At 41.9% G+C, this 24,177-nt stretch overlaps 1 protein-coding gene across 6 annotated transcripts in view; it reads left to right on the forward strand.

Moving 5' to 3' along the window:
- The first annotated feature begins 22,242 nt into the window (after positions 1-22,242).
- RGS6 (regulator of G protein signaling 6) overlaps positions 22,243-24,177 on the forward strand; it is a 266,662-nt gene continuing 264,727 nt past the window's right edge. For 4 of the 6 annotated variants that reach the window (XM_051791575.1, XM_051791579.1, XM_051791580.1 and 1 more), the window contains exon 1: positions 22,243-22,442. In XM_051791575.1, coding sequence (XP_051647535.1) covers positions 22,437-22,442 — 6 coding nt within the window. In that variant the 5' untranslated portion in view covers positions 22,243-22,436. Of the gene's footprint in view, positions 22,443-22,482; positions 23,158-24,177 lie in introns of those variants that run through there. The other 2 variants (XM_051791577.1, XM_051791578.1) reach the window with 2 other exon arrangements.

Below are 24,177 nucleotides of genomic sequence, written 5' to 3' on the forward strand. Positions count from 1 at the left end.
GAGGTGGTCCAGAGCTGCCTGGATTTCAAATGATTGGCAAAAGTCGCAACATATGGCAAATCCTTGGGATCAGAAGAAAAGTCACAAAGAGCATTGCTGTTCTCCTTCCTGCCCATTCTGTACAGTTGAGGGTATTCTGCTGGATTCAACAGGGCTTGGCTTCTACTCAGGGATTATGGCTTTGCATTTGCAGTGGTACAATTAGTTTGATGTGACCTTTTTAATATTAAATAAAAAGGTTTTGCCCACTTTAGTAGCTTCCGAGGATCAATTACATTTCAAAGGGTTCCCAGGCTGAAGTCTTGCAGCCATTTGATGCTAGAAAGTGGCAAGCAGCAGCTCCCTGCATTCTTCCTTCCTCTCTTCTCCTGCCTTTGTTCTTTATCCTCAGATGAAGTTGCTGGAAGAATCAACAGCACCAGCTCAGACAGCTGAGAAGGTCTGCTATACATTGCTGAAGAGCTTCCTCAGCCAGCCTGGAGCCACTGCAGCACGGCCGTGCAAACAAACTTCTTCCTCTATGCTTTTCATCTGCTTGACTACCTTCCCTCAGGCCAGAACTTCCTTCAAAAGCACTATGCACCTCACACTCCCCTTCTTTTGCTTCTCTCAGCTTCCTGAGCTGGGTGTCCAGCACAGATCAGAAGGAAGGAGTGGCTGTGTATAGCTCCTGCACAGCTGGCATGGGACCACAGAGCCATCAGAGGTTGGTTGCATCTATTCTTCCTCAGACCCCTCAATTCCTTTTCTCTTGGATGCCTATACGTTTTTCAGACAAAGTATTTTTCTCCTGGGGAATAAGATTTGAAACCAGGAGACAAACTGATTACATGTTGGAGGAAGTTGTCAGTTGGTTCATGTACCTTTTTGAGTCTGTGACTGTAGGATTTTCAGAGGATCTTGGAGTACAGAGGCAATCACACCTTTTTAAAAAGCATTGGGAACTCATCCCCTATATCTCTCAGGACTCCAGGATGCTGTCTGAAGCTTTGGTATGGCAGGTGCTGTGAAAGGACCAGGGGAACACAAACCACTTCAGTTTGTCATGTCGAGAGGCTTGGTCTTAGGTTTTGCCTTTCAACTTGGTGACTATCAGCCACTTTCCAGAAGCTTGCCCTAGGGTGGAGAGAGGAGGAAGGGGCCAGTGATGGGAGTGTGCCTTAGCCAGTTTGTAAATTGTCTTTGTACATGTATGAAAATTAAGATAATCATATCCCTTATAATAAGAGCCCATTTTTGTACTTTTGCTGTTTGTATGTATCTAGAAGGAAATTGCAGGCAACCGCCTGCCAAGTATATCCCTAGAAATATTTTTGAAACTGTCATTCACAGGCATTGGATACCAGGGGCTGTTTAATCTTTCTCCCACTCTTTCTCCCCAAGCCCCCATCTCCCACTCTCTGGCCTGGTTTTTGAGTGAGAAAGGTTTGTTTTTTTATTGCAGTGTAAAGACCTAGTATATCACACTACTAGTCCCATTACATACCACCACTAGTTCAACTGACCTATGGATGTCCAGTACTGTAAGACAGATGGATTTTTGTAAGGGATATGCTCATTCTATAGCCATCATTTCACCTTATTCATGATTTGCATTCAAGTGACATGGGGAAAAAAACAGAGAAAGAAACCTAGAGAGGAATATGTAAGGAAAAGGGTCAGTACCAATCCCTGTGCATCCATGTTCTGCAGCTTGTGGAGCCTCTGTTCATTGTTACCAAGAACAGAAAACTTGAAATCACCTGGACATCCTGATGTTCACAACAGTGAAAACAAGTGGAAACTGTGGTACCGAACTGTCAAACTCTACTATGGGGAAAAGCAAGATGACACCTTGGAAAGCAAACACAACCCTCTTCAATAAGCTCTGACCAGTCAATTATATACCTTAAAAACACAGAGTATATAATTTATATTTGAAAGTAGTGAAAACATGTAGTGTGATTCTAAATTGGAAGCAGGCATAGATCAATTCATTGCAAAGCCAGAATATGGAAGTAGAACACATGGCCTGCAATGCTGGTGTTGTTGTATGTTACTAGGAAATCTTAACAGAGAAACAAATATTAGCAGAAGTAGAGTATTTTCTGTGCACATTGCACATAGTGACTTCAGTTTAAGAAAAAAAAAAGAAAAGGCAGCTCTATGTACACTCTTCCTTGCACATTTCCATCTTTAATTCAGGACAGATACTCCAACATCTATTGATTTTTTTTCCTACATGTTTTCTGTGATTTGGTGCTTCAGTTGTGACTATTAGTAACTTGGATTCCTGGAGACAACAGGATCCCCAAACACAGAGCAAGAAATTCCAGGTTTTATGCGATCTAATAAGGATGAAGTCTGCATTGTACAGTGAAAAGCACAATATATCTGTACTTTGGAGTCATGGGGATTTTTCTATGGAATAAAATGGATATATCAAGTTGGACCGCTGAATGAGATGAAAACTACTTTAAAAAGAAATAGACATTCCTGCTTCTAGTTGTGCTATTTTTAATACTTCAGCAAACGTCATTTCTTATTACATCTGATTTAATTTGTCCATCTTTTGTTCTTTCTTTATTAAATTGCAATTTACGTATTGGCAACTTCTGAATTTCTAGGTGAATCTAATAGCTGTGAATCTTGGATTCATAATTTGTTACAATGCACAAAGGCAAAAAAATCAACTTAGTGGTCTTTCTGAGGAACTGATTCATTTGCTCTTGTAAGCGGATATATAAACATTATGTTCTGAAGGGCTTTAGCTATTAAAACCAAGTTAGAAGCAAATACAGGACTGTCTGAATTATCAGTTCTGCTTTTAACAGGTATGGCCAAAACCACTGGTGACCCTAGTGCTCCATACAGTGCTGTTTGGCAGCAAGCTCCCCTTGCATAATTTTGACATTTAAACAGTTGCCCACCACATCACATGAAAAGTTCTACCACCAGGCTAAGGGTATTTTGGTCAGCAACATTTATTTACCTTTTTCTTCACAGTTCCAGTTTTGGAAAGATGTTATCTCCGATATTGTTGTCCAATTTTGTATCTGTTAGAACAGTTCTTATTACTATGTATTTGAAGTTTGACAAGGGGAAGTGGCTGATTCTGTACCTGGGATGGGGCAACCCTGGATGTTCGTACAGACTGGAAAGCAGTGCCACAGAAAGGGACCTGGGGGCTCTGGTTGATGGCAAGTTAAATACGAGTCAGCAGTGCCCTGGCAGCCAGGAGGGACAACTGTGTCCTGGGGAGCATTAGGCAAAGCATCACCAGCTGAGCAAGGAAGGGGATTATTCTGCTCTGCTCTGCACTGGGGCAGCCTCACCTTGAATATTGTGTGCAGTTTTGGCACCACAATATAAGAAAGATACAAAGCTCTTAGAGAGTGTCCAAAGAAGGGCAACAAAGATGCTGAAGGGTCTTGAGGGGAAGCCATATGAGGAGAGGCTGAGGTCACTTGGTTTGCTCAGTCTGGAGAAGAGGAGACTGAGGGGAGACCTCATTGCAGTCTACAGCTCCTTGTGAGGGGAAGAGCAGGGGCAGACACTGATCTCTTCTCTGTGGTTACCAGTGACAGGAGCCAAGGGAATGGCCTGAAGTTATGTCAGAGGACGTTTAGGTTGGATATTAGAAAAAGGTTCTTCACCCAGAGGGTGGTTGGGCACTGGAACAGGCTCCCCAGGGAAGTGGTCACAGCACCAAGGCTGACAGAGTTCAACAAGCATTTGGACAATGCTCTCAGGCACATGGTGTGACTCTTGGGGATGGTTCTGTGCAGGACTAAGGTTTGGACTTGATGATCCTTGTGTGTCCCTTCCAACTCAGCATATTCTGTGATTCTGTGCATTACTCTGAGTGCTTGCATCATGACTGATGTAGTCCCTGAACAGGACAACACAGTAGACAGGATGTGTACCTGCATGTATCTGCATCGCATGTTGCAGGGACTGGGTTTAGAGAGGTGTTGCACTGGGTGTACCCACTGTGCCTGGGAAGCACCCAGTTTCATGGGGCCAAGGTACTATGAACAGGATGAGTCCCTGCAGCTCTGACCACTAGCAACAGCTGAGGGCAAAGAAGTTTCCCTGGAGCACAGAGTTTTACATCTTTGCACAAATCAAAATTGGTAGTTACCAGCTGTAACAGCTGCCTGTACTTGTGTCTTTCTTGACAGCTGAGTGAAAATCAAACAAATAGTCCTCGAGCCACTCCTGTGGTGCATACATTTTGAATAAATGAAAAAGCTTCACTTATTTCCTGTTGGGGTTAATGAGCCTTTCATTTGGGCAAGGTGATGCATATCAGGGCAGTCATCAGCTTGTATTTCCTCGCCCAGCTGTCATGTCCTGCTTCAGCTGAATGCTAGAGTTGATTCTCACCTGCTGCTGCATTTCTTCTGGCCACAAGGCTGTTCTCTGCTTTGACTGGAGTTGTGTTAAGATGCTCCTTTTTTAATCAGGTCATCTTATAGCATTCCTGTTGCCTACATTTTTTCCTCTTACTCTGTTTTAAAGTGCATTCTTACATTTCAAGAAGATGGAAATACATTCAGGATGAATGATGTCGGTGAGATAAGAATACAGCCATTTCTCATCCTTAGTTTACTATGACAACATACATCTTCAGTGAGCAAAAAAGCAATTTTAGTTTCCTTCAGCTCAAAGTTTTGCAAAATGTCAAAGCAGCATCAAATCAGAGCAACAGTAAGACTGATGGCAGGTTCTCAGCCTGTCTTCCAGATGGGTGTACAGTGATACAGCTTTTGCCATCTCCTGTAAGAAATCTGATCCTTAAGAAATTATTCTCCAACCCTTTAGGTCTTACTGTTCTCCCCGAGAATCTATTTTATGATACGTTTTCCAAGAGGGACCAGAACAGAATATATACATATTCCAGTTTTTAGCTCCTCTAGAAGAGTGATGAGAAAGACACTCAGCAACATAATGTCTAATGCATGTTATACTTAATTAATCCCCAAATAAATCCAAGGAAAAGACAACTGGTCTGTCCCTATAAGCAATAAAGCATGTTAGAAAACGGATCATTATTTCTGAAAGTTTTATATTTACCTTTTCTGGAGTGGAGTGGGGGGCCCTGAGAGCAAGAGAGGGATAGGGATTTCTTCTCCCCAACTACTTGAAGTATTAAATAAATATTCCCCCCCATTATGAAAGAAAAGCATGAAAAGTTCTTTTGAAAAATTATTTCTCCACAAATCTAGCACAGTATGGGACACTAAAGTTTTATTCTAAGACATGTCTTTCTGTGGCATTACAAAACAGAATGCTCACCTAATCATATCAAGATGAGAAAACTTATTTTCCTGATGATATATAAAGCAGGGAAATAGTTTCAAAAATAGTTAATTGCAACTTTTCTGGGAGTGGTTGCATTCCCCCATCCCCAGAATGGTTAATGGGGAGATTGCCAGTGTGTTTCTGCAATTAACAATCATTTAACCCCCTTCCCTTTAGGCACAAAGAGACTCATGCTGGTTTGCAGTATTCAGGCTACAGAGATTCAGTTTCTTTAGTAGATGCAGGCTCAAACCACCAGCCACAAAAATTTGCATTGTATTTTGGCAGGCAGAGCTGCTGATGTTCCCCATTAGGTCAGGAAATGTGTGGGGTTTGCCAGTCTCTGCAAGGTAAGTGCTATTTTGGCCAGTGTCCCAGGGCTTGGCATCTTTGGAGGAGTGGCAGCACAGCAAGGAGGTGATGTGGCACTGCTACTCTGGGCTCTGAAATCCCTTTTTCTTGTGGCCCCATCTTAGCTGCTCCCAGGCTTCTCCCCATCTGATAGAGAAAATTCCTTCTGGGGCTGGGAAGCCAGGATTTGAGAAACAGAAAGAAAATCATTTTCTGAAGAAGTTTTGGAATATTAACTGGCAGAAAACACAGCCACTGCCCCCGGGAGAGTGAAGAATACAGCTGCCTACGGAAAAATACCTCATCTTCTCCCAGGATGCACCCTCAGCTCTGGCTACGCATCAAAAATATCCATGAAACTAGAATGCCTTCAAAACAGGTAATAAAAACAATTTGAAGTATGGCAAGATTTCTGTATGACAGCAGGCGGAGAAGACGAAGCCTGCATATTTTTTACCGAGAAGATGAGTTACAGTGTTTATGGTTTGCACAATGATACAGAGGAAGTACCTGTGGGTCCTATGCAAACTTCCTAAGTGCAGTAACTGGGAGTGCTGAATGAACTGTGAGGACAACAAATGAAAAATTAGACAGAAAAGGGTCCATATCATAAGTAATCTATCTTCAGGAGGTTTGTAGAAGTCAAGACCAGCAATTACTAACACAGTTTGAGTTGCTTTCCTTGGGGCACTTAAGTAACTGCATGACCACAAATGATGTTGTGATCAGCAAGGTTGCATCAGGACCCATCCTCTTTGAAAGCCTTGAAAATTACTATTAGAGTGCATTGGGTGATATGAAGACTGCTTAAAAAATTTCTCTTCTCTTGTTATTCACAAAAAGCCAAGAGTTTGGGAGGCTTCAGGTCCCCATTCCGACTTATTAGAGGTTTGGGTTTTTTCTAATTATTAATTTCTTACTTTTAGGGTGTGCTTCAGTGAGCAACTCTCTGCTTACAGAGACAGGAGAGGAGGGTCAGCTCAGCAGATGCTGCCTGTGGTTGTACTCACCTTTCTACAGAGGGTAAGGCTGAGACTCTCCAGGAAAGGATTTTCATCTCTAGCATTTTATCAACTTGAGATGTCCCACTGACTGTCCCTTTGGAGTCCAAAGCCCATACAGCATTCAAAAATCAGTTCATCCCAGGAGTCCTCTTTTGGTAACTGATGAGAGCTGAGGCTATATGCTGAGGCCCTTTGTCCCTGCCAGTAAAGGGACTGAACAAGAAACGTCTCTGAACTGAAGCAAAACTGAAGGCTCAGGCTCCATGTCAGTATTCTGCAGAATCTCAGGTACTTTTTACTGAATTGTACCCTATGCTGTAAAGCTCCCTGGTTCATAGAGAGCCCTCCTGCATCATGGTGCTTGGAGTCCTCTCCCTCCTCATTTCTCAACTTTATCCAGTAGGTGGAAGGGCAAAAGATGAACAAGAGTCATGTGAGGATTTTCCTACTGGTCTTTTTCAGTTCTTAGCACAGGAAAGTAGACTTTGATATTTGCTTTGGCTGAATTCCTTCATAATCCTAATTTGTAACAATGCTATCTCAGATTAAAATCCAGATACAATGCTATCTCAGATTAAAATCCAGATATTTTTCTCTCAAAAGCAAGGAGAGAGGAAGGGTTGGTGGTAGGAGAGAATATATTGACTTACTTATATCCTGAAAAAGGGTATATGCTGTAAGGGTTTATACTCTGGAAAGACAAGAGGTTTAGATTTGTCTATGTATGTTCTGGACATGCCCATACTGTACTGTTTGTAGCCAAACCATCAAAAACTTCACAGACTCAGTTACCACACTTGTCCAAGAGCTGGGTGAGGTATCCATCTCCCTTGCTTGAGGCAGAGAAGGCAGCTGTGCCAGGTATTCTTGGGCTTGTGTGCCTGGGAGAGCAGGAGAGCCTGTCTTATGACACAGGCTGTAAGCAATGTGGAGTGAGAATTGTCTGCCTTTGTTAAAAAAGCCTTGTTATAGCTGTCCTACTCCCGATCACTCTATGTCTGATAATATAAATGTTTAATGAGAGCTCTTCATGCTCCATTTTTTCCTCCCTTATACACCCCAGTATATTACAGAATCACTTATGTTGGAAAAGACCTCTGAGATCATTGAGTCCAGCCTTTGACCAATCACCACCTTGTCAACTAGACCAACTGTCATGTCCAATAATTTCTTGAATGTCTCCAGGGATAGTGACTCCACCACCTCCCTGGGCAGTCTGTTCCAACGTTTAAAAACCCTTTCCATGAAGAAATTCCTCCTGATGTCTAACCTGAACCTCCTCTGGCACAGTGTGAGGCTATGTCCTCTTGTCCTGTCACTAGTTGCCTGAGAGAAGAGAATTATGTTCACCCAGTACTGAGGAAATGATGGCACTGATGAAAGCAGGAATAGTGAGGAGTAATTCCCACTGCCGATAGAGCAGCCCTTTCTCTGTGTCTGATTAGGCAACACCAGATCCCTGGGAAGGTATAGACTGTCTGGTGCATTAAAGGTATAGAAATTTAGCAGACAATAAACCCCCTTGAGTTTCAGCTGGTTCTCAGAGATCAGAAGGGATGGGTGCAAATAGGCTTAATTTCTGATTAGAACCAATTCAGCACTGTAGGTTTGGTTGAGTTTGATGAGAATTTTCACTTTGCACAAGTTCACAACTAGTGCAATTTACTAATACTATAGGTTTGGTCAAGTTCAAGAACTTGCAAATCCAGATTCTGGAATAGTAGTTTGTTGAAGCAAAAGGAAAGCAGGTTCAAGATTGTTGGGGATAAATGCACTAACTACAGAGCATTATTATCATGAGGTGTGAACCCCCCAAGCACAGCTCTGTGTGTGACGTCCTCTTTCAATGACTGCGGAGCAGCAGTTGTTTGAGCCGATGTTGCAGACCAATGCACTCGTGTATGGCCACTCTGTGGGCATCTGGATCTTGCACCAGGTACTGCAAGAGGCTGGGTGGTCCAACATGGGTGGTAGGAGTGGGTGGCTCAGTTTTGCCTCCTTGACTTTTCCTGAATCCTGTCTGTTCCTCATGCCCTCTGAATTCTATAATCCCAAACTACGATGTCACTGCTGGAGCTCTCCTTCTAACTGCTGCTGACATCCTGACAACTCCATTTCTTGAGGAACCAATAGACACCAAAGAACAGGATGAGGACTAGAAGAAGGGCCCAGACCTGCCATTGCTGCAAGACATTAATGAGCGCGGATCCCCAGGCCATATCTGGAGCTGTCTGCTCCGTGTGCTGTACAGGACGATTCATCTTCTATTGTGCACAGCACTGGAGGGTGAAAAATTTTTCCAATTGCCCCAAGGCAGGAGCATGGACACGTAGGGGAGCCTTAGTTACAGCATCAGAGAAACTAGAGCCCACTGGAGCATCAGTTCTGCTGCAAAATGCTCCCCTACTCTGCAACAGTTGTGCAACCTCACCCTCTGCCCACAATTCCCGACAAAGTGATGCACAGGCATTCACGGATGCATCACTTGTTCCAGCACAATATTTATTGGCAACTTTGTACCAACTGAAGCTCCCAGAGGGAACGGCAGCAATTCCTGAAGGGAATGGACTCTCTCAAAAAGGGAGGGCATTCAGTATCCAGGTGTTAACAGGAATCTCTAGTTCCAGGCTCCTTGCCACGGCCTCTTCGGGATTGTTCTGTACAGCTGCATACAGAAGGTAGTACTTTGGTGGGGGGAATAGGAACTATGAATTCTGTGTTTATGAACTGTATGTATTATGTATTTACTGTATTTATATACTTACATATATGAACTATGAGCCATAGAAAGGTATGTAGAATAGAAACTATGTATTCTGAATTTGGAACATGAATTCTGCAAAGCTAGACCCAAATATGTGTTTAGGAATGTTGTTATAATTTCTGGACAGTAAAGAAAATCAATGTGTAAGCATTTTTGGTGCCAGACTCGAGACACATGCCGTTTTCTTTCCCCATTAGAAGGAGAGTGAGCAGCTTTCCTGTAAACATGATGCAAATCTTCCCATTTGTTTTCAGAGAAGTGCAAAATTTCATGTGGACTCAATGAAAGAAATAACCTACAGGACATGAATGCCACAGTTGTGGCAATATGAGAATATGAGAGTTGGGTGAAAAACTGGGCACTTCATACAGACATCAAATAACAAAAGTGTTCAGGGATCCCCTTTTACCTGAACTTTCTGTAGAAGCAGCTAAACAAGACAACATCAGCCACCTGGATGATAGAAGAAGAAGAAGAAAATATTAAAGCAAAAATATTGTGATCCTGAGCGAGGCAAAGTGCTTGTGTGAAAAGAATGACAAGGTCAAGCTGGAAAGCCGCTTGAAGCGTGATTGTTCTTTGTGGCTGAAGGCGGCCAATGGTATGTGTGCAGGTAAGTAACACCTGGCCTGGCTTGGTAGCTCGGACCCTTATTCTGTATATAAATGGAGTAATACCAGTTACAAGAGAGTTCTGCCTGGACAAAGTCTGTCTCCTGTGGATTCATTTGCCACAAAGAGTGCTGAGTGAGGGATTTTCGATGCAACTTTCCCACATTCGTTATGGTCTCTGATGAACAGAAAGCAAAGGGCTGTGCTGTGTCACCCTCCTGTGGTCTGTCTGAAGTCCTGACGTGCTGTAGGAGTGTCAGGAATGGGAAGCCATGCTTTTATACAGTTATGGAGGGGCAGAGCCAACCCTTGGTGACGGGAGTAGAGGAGAGGGTGCACATGAACAGAATAATATCTGAGGAGAGCAGGCGTATCATGGCAATAGAAAATGAATGAAAGAATGAATGAATGAATGAATGAATGAATGAATGAATGATGAATGAATGAATGATGAATGAATGGTGTCCTTCAGATGGAGCATCAATTAAGAGACTTATTTAGGAACAGAACTACCTGCTTTCGAAAAATAAAAGGCAGGGAAAAATTATTGCAAGCATCATTGCATTTGCTTCCCAGATAAAGAGAGAATGAGAAACAGGAATCCTGTTCAAACACAAAATTAGTTGTGGTCTTTATTTCTGGAGATTGTTAATTGCAGTGAGCAGCAGCCTACATGCAATGTTGCAAGTCTGTGAAAGCACAAGTTTAAGTAGGGAAGTTAATTTCTTACAAAAGAGACATTGCAATTTTCTTCTTCATAATGAGGTTGGGCAAAATGCAAGGTGCCGATAGCCTACATACATACATATTTCCAGAATCTGTAGTACTTATTACAATTAAGGCAGAAGCACTGAAGGAAGAAGAGACTGAGTAAAACCTGTGATGCACTGGGGAGTTTTTCTCAAGGAGTGGTATTTACATGCATTGTAACAACCACATGGCATAACACTTCTAAAAAGAGTATTTTACTCTTCATTCTTTTTCACTGGCTCTGGATATTTTTCAGCAGTTGCTGTAAAAGTGTTCTCTGTGTAAGTAAAGTTGCGGGATAGACAATGGGCAGTTGAAGACTACAGGACACTCCCATGGCCTCTATATCCCCTTCCTTCCCCCCCCCTCCTACTGCTGGTATTTTTCCCTGCCCAAGGCTATTTAAAACCTTAATCTGGCTTGGACCAAAAATTCTTTCAATGTGGACATGGGTCTAGATGCTACATTAAAACCAGATAATTTCCAGCTATTTGAAACTCACTGATAAAGCAGTCTGTTAAAATATTGCCAAAATTTTCTTCTTAAACTGCAGTAGCTAAAACTTGAATACCTACATAGGAATACTGTTAAATGTTGGTGCATATCCTGGGTTGTGACACTATAGTGGGGGAAAAAACCCAGCTCTAAGACAACTAGGAAGATACAGTGGATTACATCATGACCATGATAGGATGGCCTGAGGCAGCAAGTGAATGGGTTGGGAAGATGAAACTGGGGTTTTATTAGTCTCTCTAACTCCTGTTTTCATCTTTCACATTTTCTTTGCCGTTATTGGTTTTCCTCTTTGAAAGTTCTTCCTGACAGTCCAGGGGTTGTAGCTAGCAATGCAGTGTACAGGCACTGAAAACTATCCTCTACGGGGTCAGTCACAGAGAAAAATTGTTTGATATTACTGACAGAATAAGCCTGAAGCCAATGCTGTGCGCAAAAAAATATTTTTGAATTTTTCCTAATGTAGTGTTGCTGTGTATGTTATGGATTGAACTGATGGTCTCGTGATCGCGTTTCAGTGGTGGCTGCAAAGCTAGAAACCTTGAATTCCTTGAGATCTCCTACATGACATCCATAAGGATGCTGCAATATTGGGATATTTTCTTTTGTAATATTTAACAATTTCATTTAAAACTATGTAACAGCATAGGTCATTAAACGTCAAAAAAGAGGTTTTAAGCCCCCAAGAATTAGGTGTGCATGATTCAGCTTAGCCTTTTCATGCTTGGTTCCTTCTCAGGTTTAGGAAACAATCCTGAAGGGTAATGGCTTGTGCAAAACTTCCATAAGACTTCAGAGTGCTTTGCAGAAACAAGTCCCTGAGTTTCTTACTCCATTATCTGAGTTTCTTCTCCCCCAGCTCCCACACCTTTGTGGCTGGTCTGAGCTGGTTGCCCAGGCCCTCACCAAAAGAAGAAATGGTGTCAACCCCAGAGGGCAAATTTGTATCTAAAATAGGTGAAGTACTTGTCCCCTGGTGACTACAGAGGAAGTCTGGGAAATTGTCTTAGAGTAGGACCTACCTTCATGCCCGGCAGAGGTCATGAGGTGAATCAGTCACTTTGTGTAGGAGTGTAGGAGAACAGTTCTACTAGATGGGTCACCATTCTCTTGAGATTACATTGTCCTTCGAGGCTGAGCTGGAGAATGAGCAGAGTATTTTTACCTCTGTTTGAAATTCATTTTTGATAATCTAAATTCCTGTGAAATGGACTGGAAAATTAACATATACACCGGTCTAGCAAAGACCAAGCAAGTGCCTCTGTCTTTAAAAAGACACACTGCTGGGGAAGACAGGGTAGAGCCAAGGCTGGTTTTTGTCATGGAGAACAGGATTTTAAACTGTAGATTAAAAATGAAAACTGCTGAAAATAAAAAGTGAATAGTTGAGCATCTAGAAAGAGAGAAATGTTTCTTTGTATTCTGAAAGGATGAGGAGCTTATTACAACAGAGTGAAGAGAACTCTGGTTTTTTAGCTTGTGTGAGTAAATTATAGCTAACAACCACATGAGCTATCTGTGAGCCTTTTCTAAATATGCTCTGCTGTTTCTATGTTCTCTATGTCATGGAGAATATTATTCCTTTGTACAACATGCAGTTCAAAGGAGCAAAACTGTAGCATAAGATCTCTAAGTCACTGCAAATACAAAGATTATACTCAAAGTGAGGTGGTCCAGTGAATACTAGGGACTTTCTTTCTCCATCTTTCAATACTTATGTTTTCCTGTATGTTATTGCCATTAGCTGCTGAGCTAAATCTGAGAAAACTTTTTGGGAGGGAGGACAATGAGAGATAGGCAGTATCTAACAAAGTGACTATCTTCTGTGAATACTAATAGAAGTGCACCTCAAGATATTTCCCACAATTATGTATTTGAATGAAACATGAAATTTGCTTTGCCCCTGCTCAATCTCCTTTGAAGTCTGTTAATATTTTAATAAAATAATTTCCTGGCAAAAAGGAAGGGAAAAAAAGAAAGAAAGAATGAGTTTTAAGCAAAAGTTTTGCAGAAGGTAAATTGTGAACTTGTTACTATTTGTTCTGAAAATATAGTGCTGAGTTGCATTAGCAGACCATGCTCAAACAGCAGTTACAGATGTTACATTGTCAAAAGGTAAGGATGAGTTTCATGAAGTTCCACAAAGGATTGCTCTAAGTCTGGTAGCATTCATTAATGAGTTGGATGATGACACAAAAAGAATCATTATTAAATTTGCAGATAATTTCAAGCAGCATGAGACTGCAAGGATGTTAGAAGAGGTGATTAATATTCAGTGGTCTTGATAAACTGCAGGTATGATCTGAAAAATGTGCATAGCATTCAATATGAATAAGAGCTGCATTTAGACAGGAATAAGAAACTGCAGAAACACAGGACAGCAAGGAACTATTTTCACATCAATTCTGTGGGAAAATATTTAGCAGACTTCCCAGATCAAAAACTGAACAGGAGAAAATAATGCAAAAAAGGGGAACAGCACCCTGGGCTGTCTGTGCAGGTGCAGAGTGCTCTGCTCAGCACTGGTGAGGCATCAGCAATAGTGGTGTGTACAATTGTGGACACAACAAAAATATGAAACAACTGGAGATGGCCCAGAGGAGGATAATAAGAATGGTGAGGCATTGAAAAAAACCAAGCTGTAAGGCAGGAAAATTGATACTATCTAATCTGACAGAGAAAAATGGGTAAAAGTCTTAAAAAATGTGAAATTCTGTTCCAAAGAGAACAGTGGCAATCTGCATTCTACATCCATGACAGACAACAAGAAATAATGAGCTCTAATTTTAATAAGAGATTCATCTTCAGTACTAGGATAAAACCTTGCACAGGTAATGTTTAACTAAACAGAATAAATTTCCTGGAGTGTCTGTGGCATCTAAAGCACTGAACGTCTTCAAGAACTTGTTAACTTAGGCATAGCTGAGCCTACCTTGAGCAGTAGCATAGACTTGGTGATTTTCAGTCCATTTCTGGGCTAAAAATTGATAATGATAATAATAAGACTCCCATCTTCAACTCAGTAATTTACAAATTTAGTTAAAATTAAATATACCATTCTGAATCTACATCATTGCAATCAGCTTCTGGGGAATTTAGCATTCAATCTCCTAAGAATGCAAGCAGGAACAAGTTGAAAATTTCAGAATTTGTAACTTGTCAAAATTTGGGCAGATTTTCACAGAATAGCATATCCTTGTCACCAAGGCCCATCTCTGTGATACATTTTTACCAATAGACTCAAAACATTGGCAAATTCAGTTATAAGAATATATTTAAGATGGGGAGAAGACTTTTTTCATCAAATCTTCTTGGAGCCAGTTAAACTGATTTTGCTGAAACATTAAAAAAAAAGGAAAAAATAATATTAGAATCCAGCCTTGTGCTGATCCATAGAGTGAAACATTTCAGCCCAAGCAGTTGAAGATGGCAGATTTTCAGCCATGCCTGCCGTAGTTATTTACCTGCAAGTAGATTTGAGAACTCACTGTTTCATTAGCATTTATATACTAGCATATATATATATATATACACATACATACACATATATATACACACACACACATATATGCTCTTTGAGATCCTGACATGATATGTATTACACCTTTTAAAGCTTCGTGGAGTTGTTAATGGTGATGCCGATTTAAAGCATTTTCTTAGACAATCAGGGAAAAAAATAATTAAACTCATGGGGTTTTTTTAAATAGGCCCTATGCATGATTTTGAATTATGCATTGTCCAAATGTTTTGTTCTCACATTCTAGTTTAAGAGAGCAGAACAGTTTGAAATGTGTTTTAATTGAATTGGGCTGTATCAGTCTCTCTTGTCACAGGCTGGCAGGCTGAATACTGAAGTAAGGAGTGTGTTTCAAGATGAGAGCTACCAATGGCATTGTTCTGGCTGGAGAGGAGGAAGATAAGACCAGAACTGAGCCCTGGGATCCATCTCGTATTTCACACTGCTGAGATTTGCAAAACTGGCATCTGGATTCCTGGCTTTTTAGGGAAGGGGGATTCGTAAACCTAGGAAAGGATGACTGCACTCCTGAGAGGCAAACCCTCTTATGGTCTTCCTGTGCTCAGCAGAGAGAAAGTAAGATTCTTTCTGTCACAGCTCTGAGCATCTGAGGTTATGCTCCAGCTTTGAATCTCCAAGTGTCTTTTCCCACCGTCCCTAGTGAGAGCTTAGAAAAATCAGGTTTCCTAGGCTAGTATCTGTTTTTTGAGTCCTTCTGCCTCCCACCTCCCACTCGTTTTAGTGAGTGCTGCACAACTGACCCCCACTCAGCCAGATCTCCTCCCTATGCAGTACTTTCTCAGCAACAGACAAGCTGGAACAATAACTGAAAAGTAATACATTAACTGTCACGTGAATTTGTAAGTGAATTTTAAGGACTTTTCTTATTCAAATAGTAGAAATGTTTGACTGCGCAGGCTTAACTGCTGTTAATAGGGAGGGGAAAAAAAAGAAACAAAATTAAGTAACTGAGTATTCACCAAAAGCAAATGCCAAATGTTAATCTTCCCTGCCAAAACCAGAACATGCACTGTGATGTTTAGCCAAAGAGGGAGAAGTGGTACCATGTGATTTAGATAAATCATCAACACCCTGCACATTTTTTAGAGAAAAGATTTTATATATAAAAATGTATGTGCACACGATGTGAATATATATATAGAATAGATACCCAAACACATAGACATGCATTTCAATACTTGAACTGTGTTGGTGGGTACTATAAATCATCCAAGTGCAGAAAAGAAACATGGTTTATGGTGATGTTTGCAGTTTCTTCCATATGGTAAATGCTTTTTCAAAAGCAGAAGATGATATAGTTTCTGCTGCGAAAAATGCATATTTTAATAAGACACAGATAAATAGTGGTGAGAGAGAGGTATAGCATACAAACAGTATGATCAGGGCTATGAAAGGCACATACTGTATTTTGCTGAATTTAAGGGTTTTTTTAAATACATTTCATGCCATCCTCCACACTTCAGGCTCCTCATTCCCACTGCGCAGCAGTTCCCATCACAGCTTATGTAATTAATCATCATAAAACCTACTTTAAGTAGAAAAAATGTCCAAAGGAAACTTTTGCAATATCACAGAAGAAAGAAGTCAAGGATGTTACAATTTAGTCAAAATAAGTACTCTGTCTGCACCTTTTCCAGACCTTCTCCACCAGCTGGAGAAAACCTGAATTCTATGGGAATTCACATATTTCTGCCACTTAGTACCATGAGTTCTCATAATATTTGGACACCTGACATGGCAGAAGTGGAGACTCTACCATGTTCAGAAAAATTTTACAAGTTCCGATCAGATGGATGGAGTCCGGGCAGAAGGCCATTCTTGACTAAAAGACAGAAAAGAATAAACATTGTTAGATATCAAGAAACTGATCTCCTGATGAACTGAAAGAAGACATGGAGAGATCTTAGCATATTTCTAGTTGTTATAGAAAAACCTAAAATCCCCTCTATAGACCTGTCTATAGCACAGAAAAGTATGAGACTGTGCTTACCTCCTCACTCCACCAGTGCTCTGACTTGTTCAGATGTGAGATTGCCAACGCAGAATAGAAAAGGATGCTTCTGCTATGGTTAAGCAAGAACTGGACATTGAGGAAATGGAGTCTTTCCTCTTCTGATTAGTTGTATTGCTCTTAGTCCATTCTTGGACTCTAGGTAAGACAAGGTGAGGCAGAGCTTCTTACACAAATCTCTTTTCAACACTTCCAGCAAACAGGCTCTCCTGGAATTTCCCAGGTGAATTTACAAAGGCTCTGAATTTTGCTTTCCCACAGTGTTCTTCATTGACAAAAATGAACAGAGGGACTGCTACTAATGCTCTTCTGATGTTTTTAGCTTTATAGAAAAAAAATATTCTCAATACTTTTGGGTTTGTGATTTTTCTAGATTCAAGGCACAAGTTCTTCCATGCCTGAAATTCATCACCAAGGCTTTTTCCCCCCCAGTGATAACAAGTCACTGGGAAGTTTGTTAGAAGTCACGCAAAATTTAAGAAGTGTTAGAGCAGGCACAAATTTAACGTTTGCAAAGACAGCTGAAATCCCTTTGCACAAAGGGAGGAATTAAGTGAAGCTCAACAAGGCCAGCACACACTGGCTCTGAATGGTTCCTATTGAGTCGTCTTTGTTCTTTTAGCTTGCATGATCCTTGTAGGTGTAGACGTATACATTTTGGCTTGATGCTGTTTAAGTCATGGCTCAGACACTGTCAGTGTACATTACCTGCATTTTTCAGTATGACATGTTCAATTTCTGCAACACACGTTAATGTGGATCAATGGAAACCTATGTAGGCTGAGATCCCCACAGGACAATTCTCCCTATAGGGAAAGCACTCACACTCATATAAACCTGGCGTATGTGGCATCATCTCCTATGCTGTTTCCTTCCTTAAAGGGTACACATGAAGGACTCAGCACAGCAAGGCTCCTTATACTTGACTCTCGAAGGACAAAACTTCCCGAGAATCTCTGAGATGGAGGTAGACGGAAGAGCCCTTTTTCTGCAGACCTGATGTGTTTTGGTGTTGCATGGTTTGTCTAATTGCTCCCTTTTTCTGCTGAATCCTTATGGAACACAGCACACACAACAGAGTACAAGGAGTTTTTAAAGCATACTTCCATAAAGACAAACAAGGAATCACAGAGGGGTACCATCAAACAGTATCTGAGAGCACCGTATGTAACACATGGCAAAAGAGACAGCAAACATCATTTTACCTGCCATTTATTGGTCACAATGACAAAATGCAGAATAACTTTTTTCTTCTGGTAGGTGATGTAAGGTAAGTAAAATTAACAGCACCCCACAACTTACTCCTGCTGAAAGCTGGCATGAGTCTGTACTGCCTGTACACTTCCAAATTGGCTAGTAAAGCTAGCCATCAGTTCCAAACAGTTATTGAATGTTTACAAAACAAAGGCTCCTTCTGTAAAAAGGCTGACGAATTCAAGACTGCTGCTACAGGTTGATACTCAAAAATGTACCATGAAATAAGGAAAGGGCTTTGAGCTGACATTAAAAAAAAACCCCAAACCTATAATAGGTGCAATAAAAGATGTGCTAAAACCTCTTTAAAACTGCAAAGAAACTGTAACATAATGACTGCCTGAAACAAAATAGGAGAGAAGAATTAATCCCCCAGCTAAGGTCTTATTTAATTTGCTTTAACAAAGTCTGTAATGCCTATTGCTCTGCTGTTCTAATGATATAGGCTAAGACACAGGAGATAAGAAAAGCCAAGACACTGAAAGCTGTTGTAAAACTAGGTCACTGTTAAATTAAACATTTTATGAAAAATATAACCTACCTTGAACAACTCTGAAAACTTCTTTGCTTTTTTTTCATGCCCTCAGCCTGAGAGAGACACGCTGCTGTACTGCCTTCATGGGAAAAAGCACCAGATTCCTGACGACTGAACACCCACCCCCCAAGCCAGCTCCGTTTTTTCTTGTAATTAACAACTGCTGAATATTTATGAAGTGTCACGGGGTAACACTTACTCATTGGATCAACAACGCTGTTGGTTTGCAAACTAAAAAGAAAACACTGGCCCTACCTCGGAGCACGGCAACCACTGACTGCAGCTGCACCAGCTTCCGCTTTTCCAAGCTTTTCAAGCACCAGGAGAGGAGGATGCTATTGGCAGAAAGTTAGCTATATCTACTCTTTTTTTTCAGATGATCACAGGGGAACATGCTGTGATATGACTCTTTTCCCCATGTGAAGAAGCTGTTGAAATACCCTGGAGACTCCCACTGCTGAGCTGTGAGTAAGAATTAGCTCAAGCCCTGTGAGCGTATGTAACTCTAGAGTCAGAGCCACGATATGCAGGGGTTGAAAGCTGTACATTTCAAAGCTGATAAAATGACCTCTTTACAGCAATGAGGATAATACAACTTTAAGAGAGTATTTCTTGGCATGGGGGGAGTTTCCTACTGCTGCAGCCTTCAGTAGACGACAAGATAACTTCACAAAAGGTGTGTTTCTGTACTTGCAATTTATGATAAAGAAAAACTGATCAAATATTTTCAATAGTTAATGTTAGTAAAAATGAAAATTTTAGCTCAGGTTCTTCAGTATCATTAGGGATAGGTGATGTTCTATACCTGCTGTGGACTGTGGTGATCTCTTCTGGGTTTTAGATCTCATCATAAAATACAGCAGAGAGGGAACAATAAAAGTCTGCCCTCCTGGCCAGAAAAATGTGTGCCGGTCTCTCCCCATGCGTTCTTCCCCAGTGCTTATTGAGTGTAACAGTGTTTCAGATGGAAGGTCTTCTTCTGCAAGCTTTGTTGTACGTGCATAGTTCTATATCAACTCGAGATGTCCCACTGATCGAAATGGAACGGTTCCTGCATCTCTAATCATACTTGTCAAACCGCTGGACTCTCCCACTGGGAAAGAGGTTAAACTGAGAAACGATCTCTGTGATGAACAGAGTCTGACTACGTTGTTTTCAGCATAAAGATCAATGCAAATGCAAACCTAGCTTGGTTTTATCTGGTTTTAATTATGTATCATTTATTTTAGTAGTTAATGCATGAAATTAAAAAATGTTGCTAAGCCATTTTTCTTCACACCTTTTATTACTTCCATGAACCAAAGAATAGTTGCTACTTAAGAGAAGCCACTAGGCAAAGATTTATTTAATTATAGTATAAAATCTGTAAATAAGACATGAAATATTATCCAAACCTGAAATGCCATTTAAACTGGTTTTATTTATAATTTTCCTTTTCTTTTGTTTGTAATTGTTGGTTACAATTTCTTCTGTTGAGCACGATTAAAATAAGCACAGTGGTCACTTTTGCTTTAATGTTTCTGATCAGCTTCTTTTTTAAGCATCATGTGCTGCTGTAAGACAGTAATACTCAGCCTGGAATTACTGTCAGGAAACATATTGGTAGTTTCTTTGAATTGCGATGTTAATATATATGTGAAATATTTTCTATCAATCTCGTATTTTGAAAATGGCATTTCTATAGAACATGTATTTTAGTCTGAGTTAACCTGATATATTTAAGCACTGTGTAATGCATGTACAATCCCTTGAGGGAGCTGTGAGAAAAAGACTGTGTTGAGCAGTCATGAAACAGTTTTTCCTGAACAAACCTTATATAAGACACTGAAATATTTAATCCTTGGTATTATAAGTAGTCATACCCTAGCATAATTCAATATAACTATTGATTTAAAATGTTTTGCTGAGAAAATTTCTGTAAAAAAAGAAATCTTTATTTCATAGGTAGCCATTCTCTCTTTCCTCCTTTGCCAGACAACCTTGTGTGGCAAATAATGTATAACATGCTCAGGTTAATCTTAAGGGAACGACAAGTAGTTTAAATTCAAACTTGATATAAATGGAACTACGTTTTAGATTAAAAAGTATCCCAAAAATATCCTGTGATGTTTAAAAGGTGCAATCTCTTTGAACAAAAAAAATCAGGGTCCACCAAGGTCAGAATGTTTTAACCTGCCACAGAAGTTTTTAAATGCCCACAGCTGATATCTGAACCAAATCAATTGAATCAACACCTTGTGAAGTCTGGTAAGGGTCAATGAGCTTGCGTGAGGCACAGCAGAATTTTGCCACTAAGATGCAATTTTGAGTGTGACAGGTAAATAAATGTATATAGTCTGTGATGATGAAGGACATTTTAGAAGAAGCATGTACAAACTGTACAGGCTGGAACCTGGCTTTTGCCAGACTAAGGAAAGAGTAGCCAGTAATGGTAGAGATGGTGATATTGATCCGGTAGAAATGGAAGTGATGTAGAGTTGCAGCAGAAATAAATTTTTCTTCTTAATTTAACATTTGAATTATTGCAGCAGTTTAGTGTACCAGACATCACCAGAAAGTGTCCTGGGCAGACTACAACCATAAAATAACAGGATATCCCTGCACATGACAGTTTTTGGTGTCAATCATCAGGTTTGTGAAATTTAAGCCTAATTTTGATAAGATGTTAGGAAAGGGGGGAACAGGGTCACCACAGAAGGGCCTTTAAGACAAGCTACGCAGGTTAATAAAGTAGCCTTTCCTCTGCACAGCTGACAGCCTTCACAACTCTGTGCAGAGTTTCAACTGTGATAGTGAGTCCGATGTGTGGAAACCAAACCTTGGAAATGCACAAACTTTAGCACAGAGATAGGCACGGGTGCCTCCTGTCAGTGGTCTGCCCTACTGCTTTCCAGCATATGGCTTTCAGACCTGACAGTCAATTTTGGGCACAGTGGGCTTAACTTGCCTTCTGGAGGAAAAGAAAGGGAGTAAAAATCTCATCCAACAGAGAAATTGGTGGATAATATCCATAGGAAGTATGCAAGCTACTTCGCACACCTAATTAATGTGCGGACACTCCTCCTGGTCAACAGCAATGGCTTTTGCCCATGGGACAGGTCTGTGTAAAAGAACTGGGTCTCCAAACCATTTTGTCGAGATGTGGTGCTTGTTAGGACTGATGGTGGTGTGTGGAGCCCTAAATATCGTGTAAGCACAGGCATTAGCTAGGAAATCCTGGCTGTTGGAGGACTGTCACCCAGAGATGAGGCTTTCCTGGTTTCAGGAGAAAGAATTTTGCAGAACGCTTTAATTGCGCTGTGCAACACATAAACAAGAGTGCAACACAAGGCCCTGCCTCCGGGGCTGCGCCGAGTGCCCCAGAAGCAGCCGGGGTGGCGGGACGCAGGGGCTGAAGCTTCCTCCCTGTCACCAGCAAAGGGCGGCTGGCTCGGAACCGGGGGGAAGCGGCGGCGGTGCCGGGCGGGGGAGGCGCGGCCGGGCCGCCCGCAGCGGGCGCTGCTGCGGTGGGGCCGGGGCCGCCCCGTCACCGCCCCCGCCCGCCCGGCCGAGGGTCGGGCGGCGGCAGCGCGGGGCCGGGCGGGGCGGGCGCGGTGTGCCCGCGGTGCTCTGCTGGCAGCGGCGTCGCCCCGGCCGCCGTCCCCGCCGCAGCCTGAGAGGCGCTTAGGAGAACGGGAGGTTTTTGGAAGAGGCGCGGAAAGGAGCCCGGGCTGACCGCCGGCCCCGCCCGCAGGCTCACGCCATGCTAAGGGCGCTTCCCCGTCCCTGAGGAGAGGCGAAGGGGCGGCCGGGGACGGCGGCGGCGCGGTTGCTAAGGTAATGGGAGTGGGCTGCTCTCCTTGCCGCTGTTTTCCTGCTTATCCGCATTTGTGTGGCGAGCGGTTGCCGGTCGGCTCTGCCCTGGCAGCGGGATACCGGTGCTGGTCCCGCCGCGGAGAACGGAGCCCCGAGCCCCGGCGGGAGCGGCTGCGCGGGCGGCGCCGGGGTGGGAGGTCGCTCCCAGTCGGGAGTAGCGGACAGGTGCAAGGCGGGGTGTGTGTGTGTGTTTTCGGGGAGAGGCTTCGGAGAAGGACGAGAAGGAGCGAGCACTGGGGTACAGCTTGAAGGGGGAGCTGGTGCCCTGTGGGAAAACTTGGAAACTGTTTCGCTTCGGTAGCGTATGGCAATAATACACTTCCATCCGCTGACAAAGTGCGTTTGCATGAAGACAGATCGGTGTGTGAGAGTAAAGCTGCCAGGCACTCTGCTTCCAGAGCCTTCATCTCCTGTGACACTAAAAGCATCTTGTTAGTCACTAGCTGTGATGGCATAAATAGAGGAGTAGGTTGCGGTGCCAGTAAGAAGCTTCAAGTGTTTTTCTCTGAAGAAGATGCAGATTTTTGTATAGATACCGGTACGCTGCCCTTATACGCTGCAGACATAATAGCAGACAGGGCTGCCGCTCCGAGGAGCTGACTGCGCCTGTGACTCGGAGCTTGGCGTCCCGTTTGCATCGGCGCTGCCCTCGCTGCCTTTCGGAGCCCTTGCTGGGACGGCCTAGGTAAGTCGGGGCTTCCTTCAGCTGACCTGCAAGGGACTTGCCAGAACGGCATCCCAGTTATAGTCTGCGTGCTACAGAGCAGCATGACGCTTTCGAATGCTTCCCTGAAATTAAAGATAGGCATAATTGCTTTTGATTGTTTTTTATTTGCTGACTGCCAGTGTGTAAAGATTGGAAAGCAGGAAAATCTATGTTTGGTAAATAAAGTCATGCTGTGAAACTAACCTTTGTGTCAGTGTGTTACGATAGATACTGGTGGTTTCCCACCCCAAAGAAAGCTATGTTTCGTTTGTGTTCGTGAGCTGTGAGTGTGAAAAGCGCTTTGTAAAGGTATAGTGATTTTTGTAATTGCTTGCTGAAGAACATAGTGAAAGAGGTTAACTGTAGTTCAAAGCTTTGGGGATTTAAGACATTTAATATCATCCTAAATATTCTCCAAGTCCAATGGGATTTATTTTGAAGTGGAAGGTTGTGTATATTTGATATAATAAATTTCTTTTTTTAATGCCAGATTTATTCTAATTTTGCAGATTGTAAGAATTAACAATTATTTACTATGTTATGATCCATAATACTTTCTCACCAGCTGATTTGGAACACTTGCACTATATTTCCTTGTAAATCTGCTTTAAAAAGAGGTTGGACGTTCGAGAACAGTTATTGACTTGGGGGCATGTGGTTACAAGCACAGAATAATAGCGTTCATTGCTTGAATATGCGTGTGAAATGCTGAAGAAACTGTTTAGACTCAGCCAATATTGACTTTATTTTTAGATGAGCTGTTCCTTTTTCTAATGACCCGGTTGATAGAACAATTGATGACCAACATTACAGTTTCCTTTCTAACTGGCTACAAGTGTAGTGGAGTTTAGATAGCCCTTCCTTTTCCCATTCTGAACTCTATTAGAAGGAGAAGTACTTGTTTGCTACACGTCTTATACTGAGGTTTATAGTAATAGATGTTTGAAGATTACTGTTCACCTACCTGACTGATTTTTCTGGTTTTTTTCTTACTACCCT

Source organism: Manacus candei, unplaced genomic scaffold, assembly GCF_025592945.1.
Source record: "Manacus candei isolate 608988 ecotype Guabito, Panama unplaced genomic scaffold, ASM2559294v1 h1tg000033l, whole genome shotgun sequence".
Classification (NCBI taxonomy): domain Eukaryota; kingdom Metazoa; phylum Chordata; class Aves; order Passeriformes; family Pipridae; genus Manacus; species Manacus candei.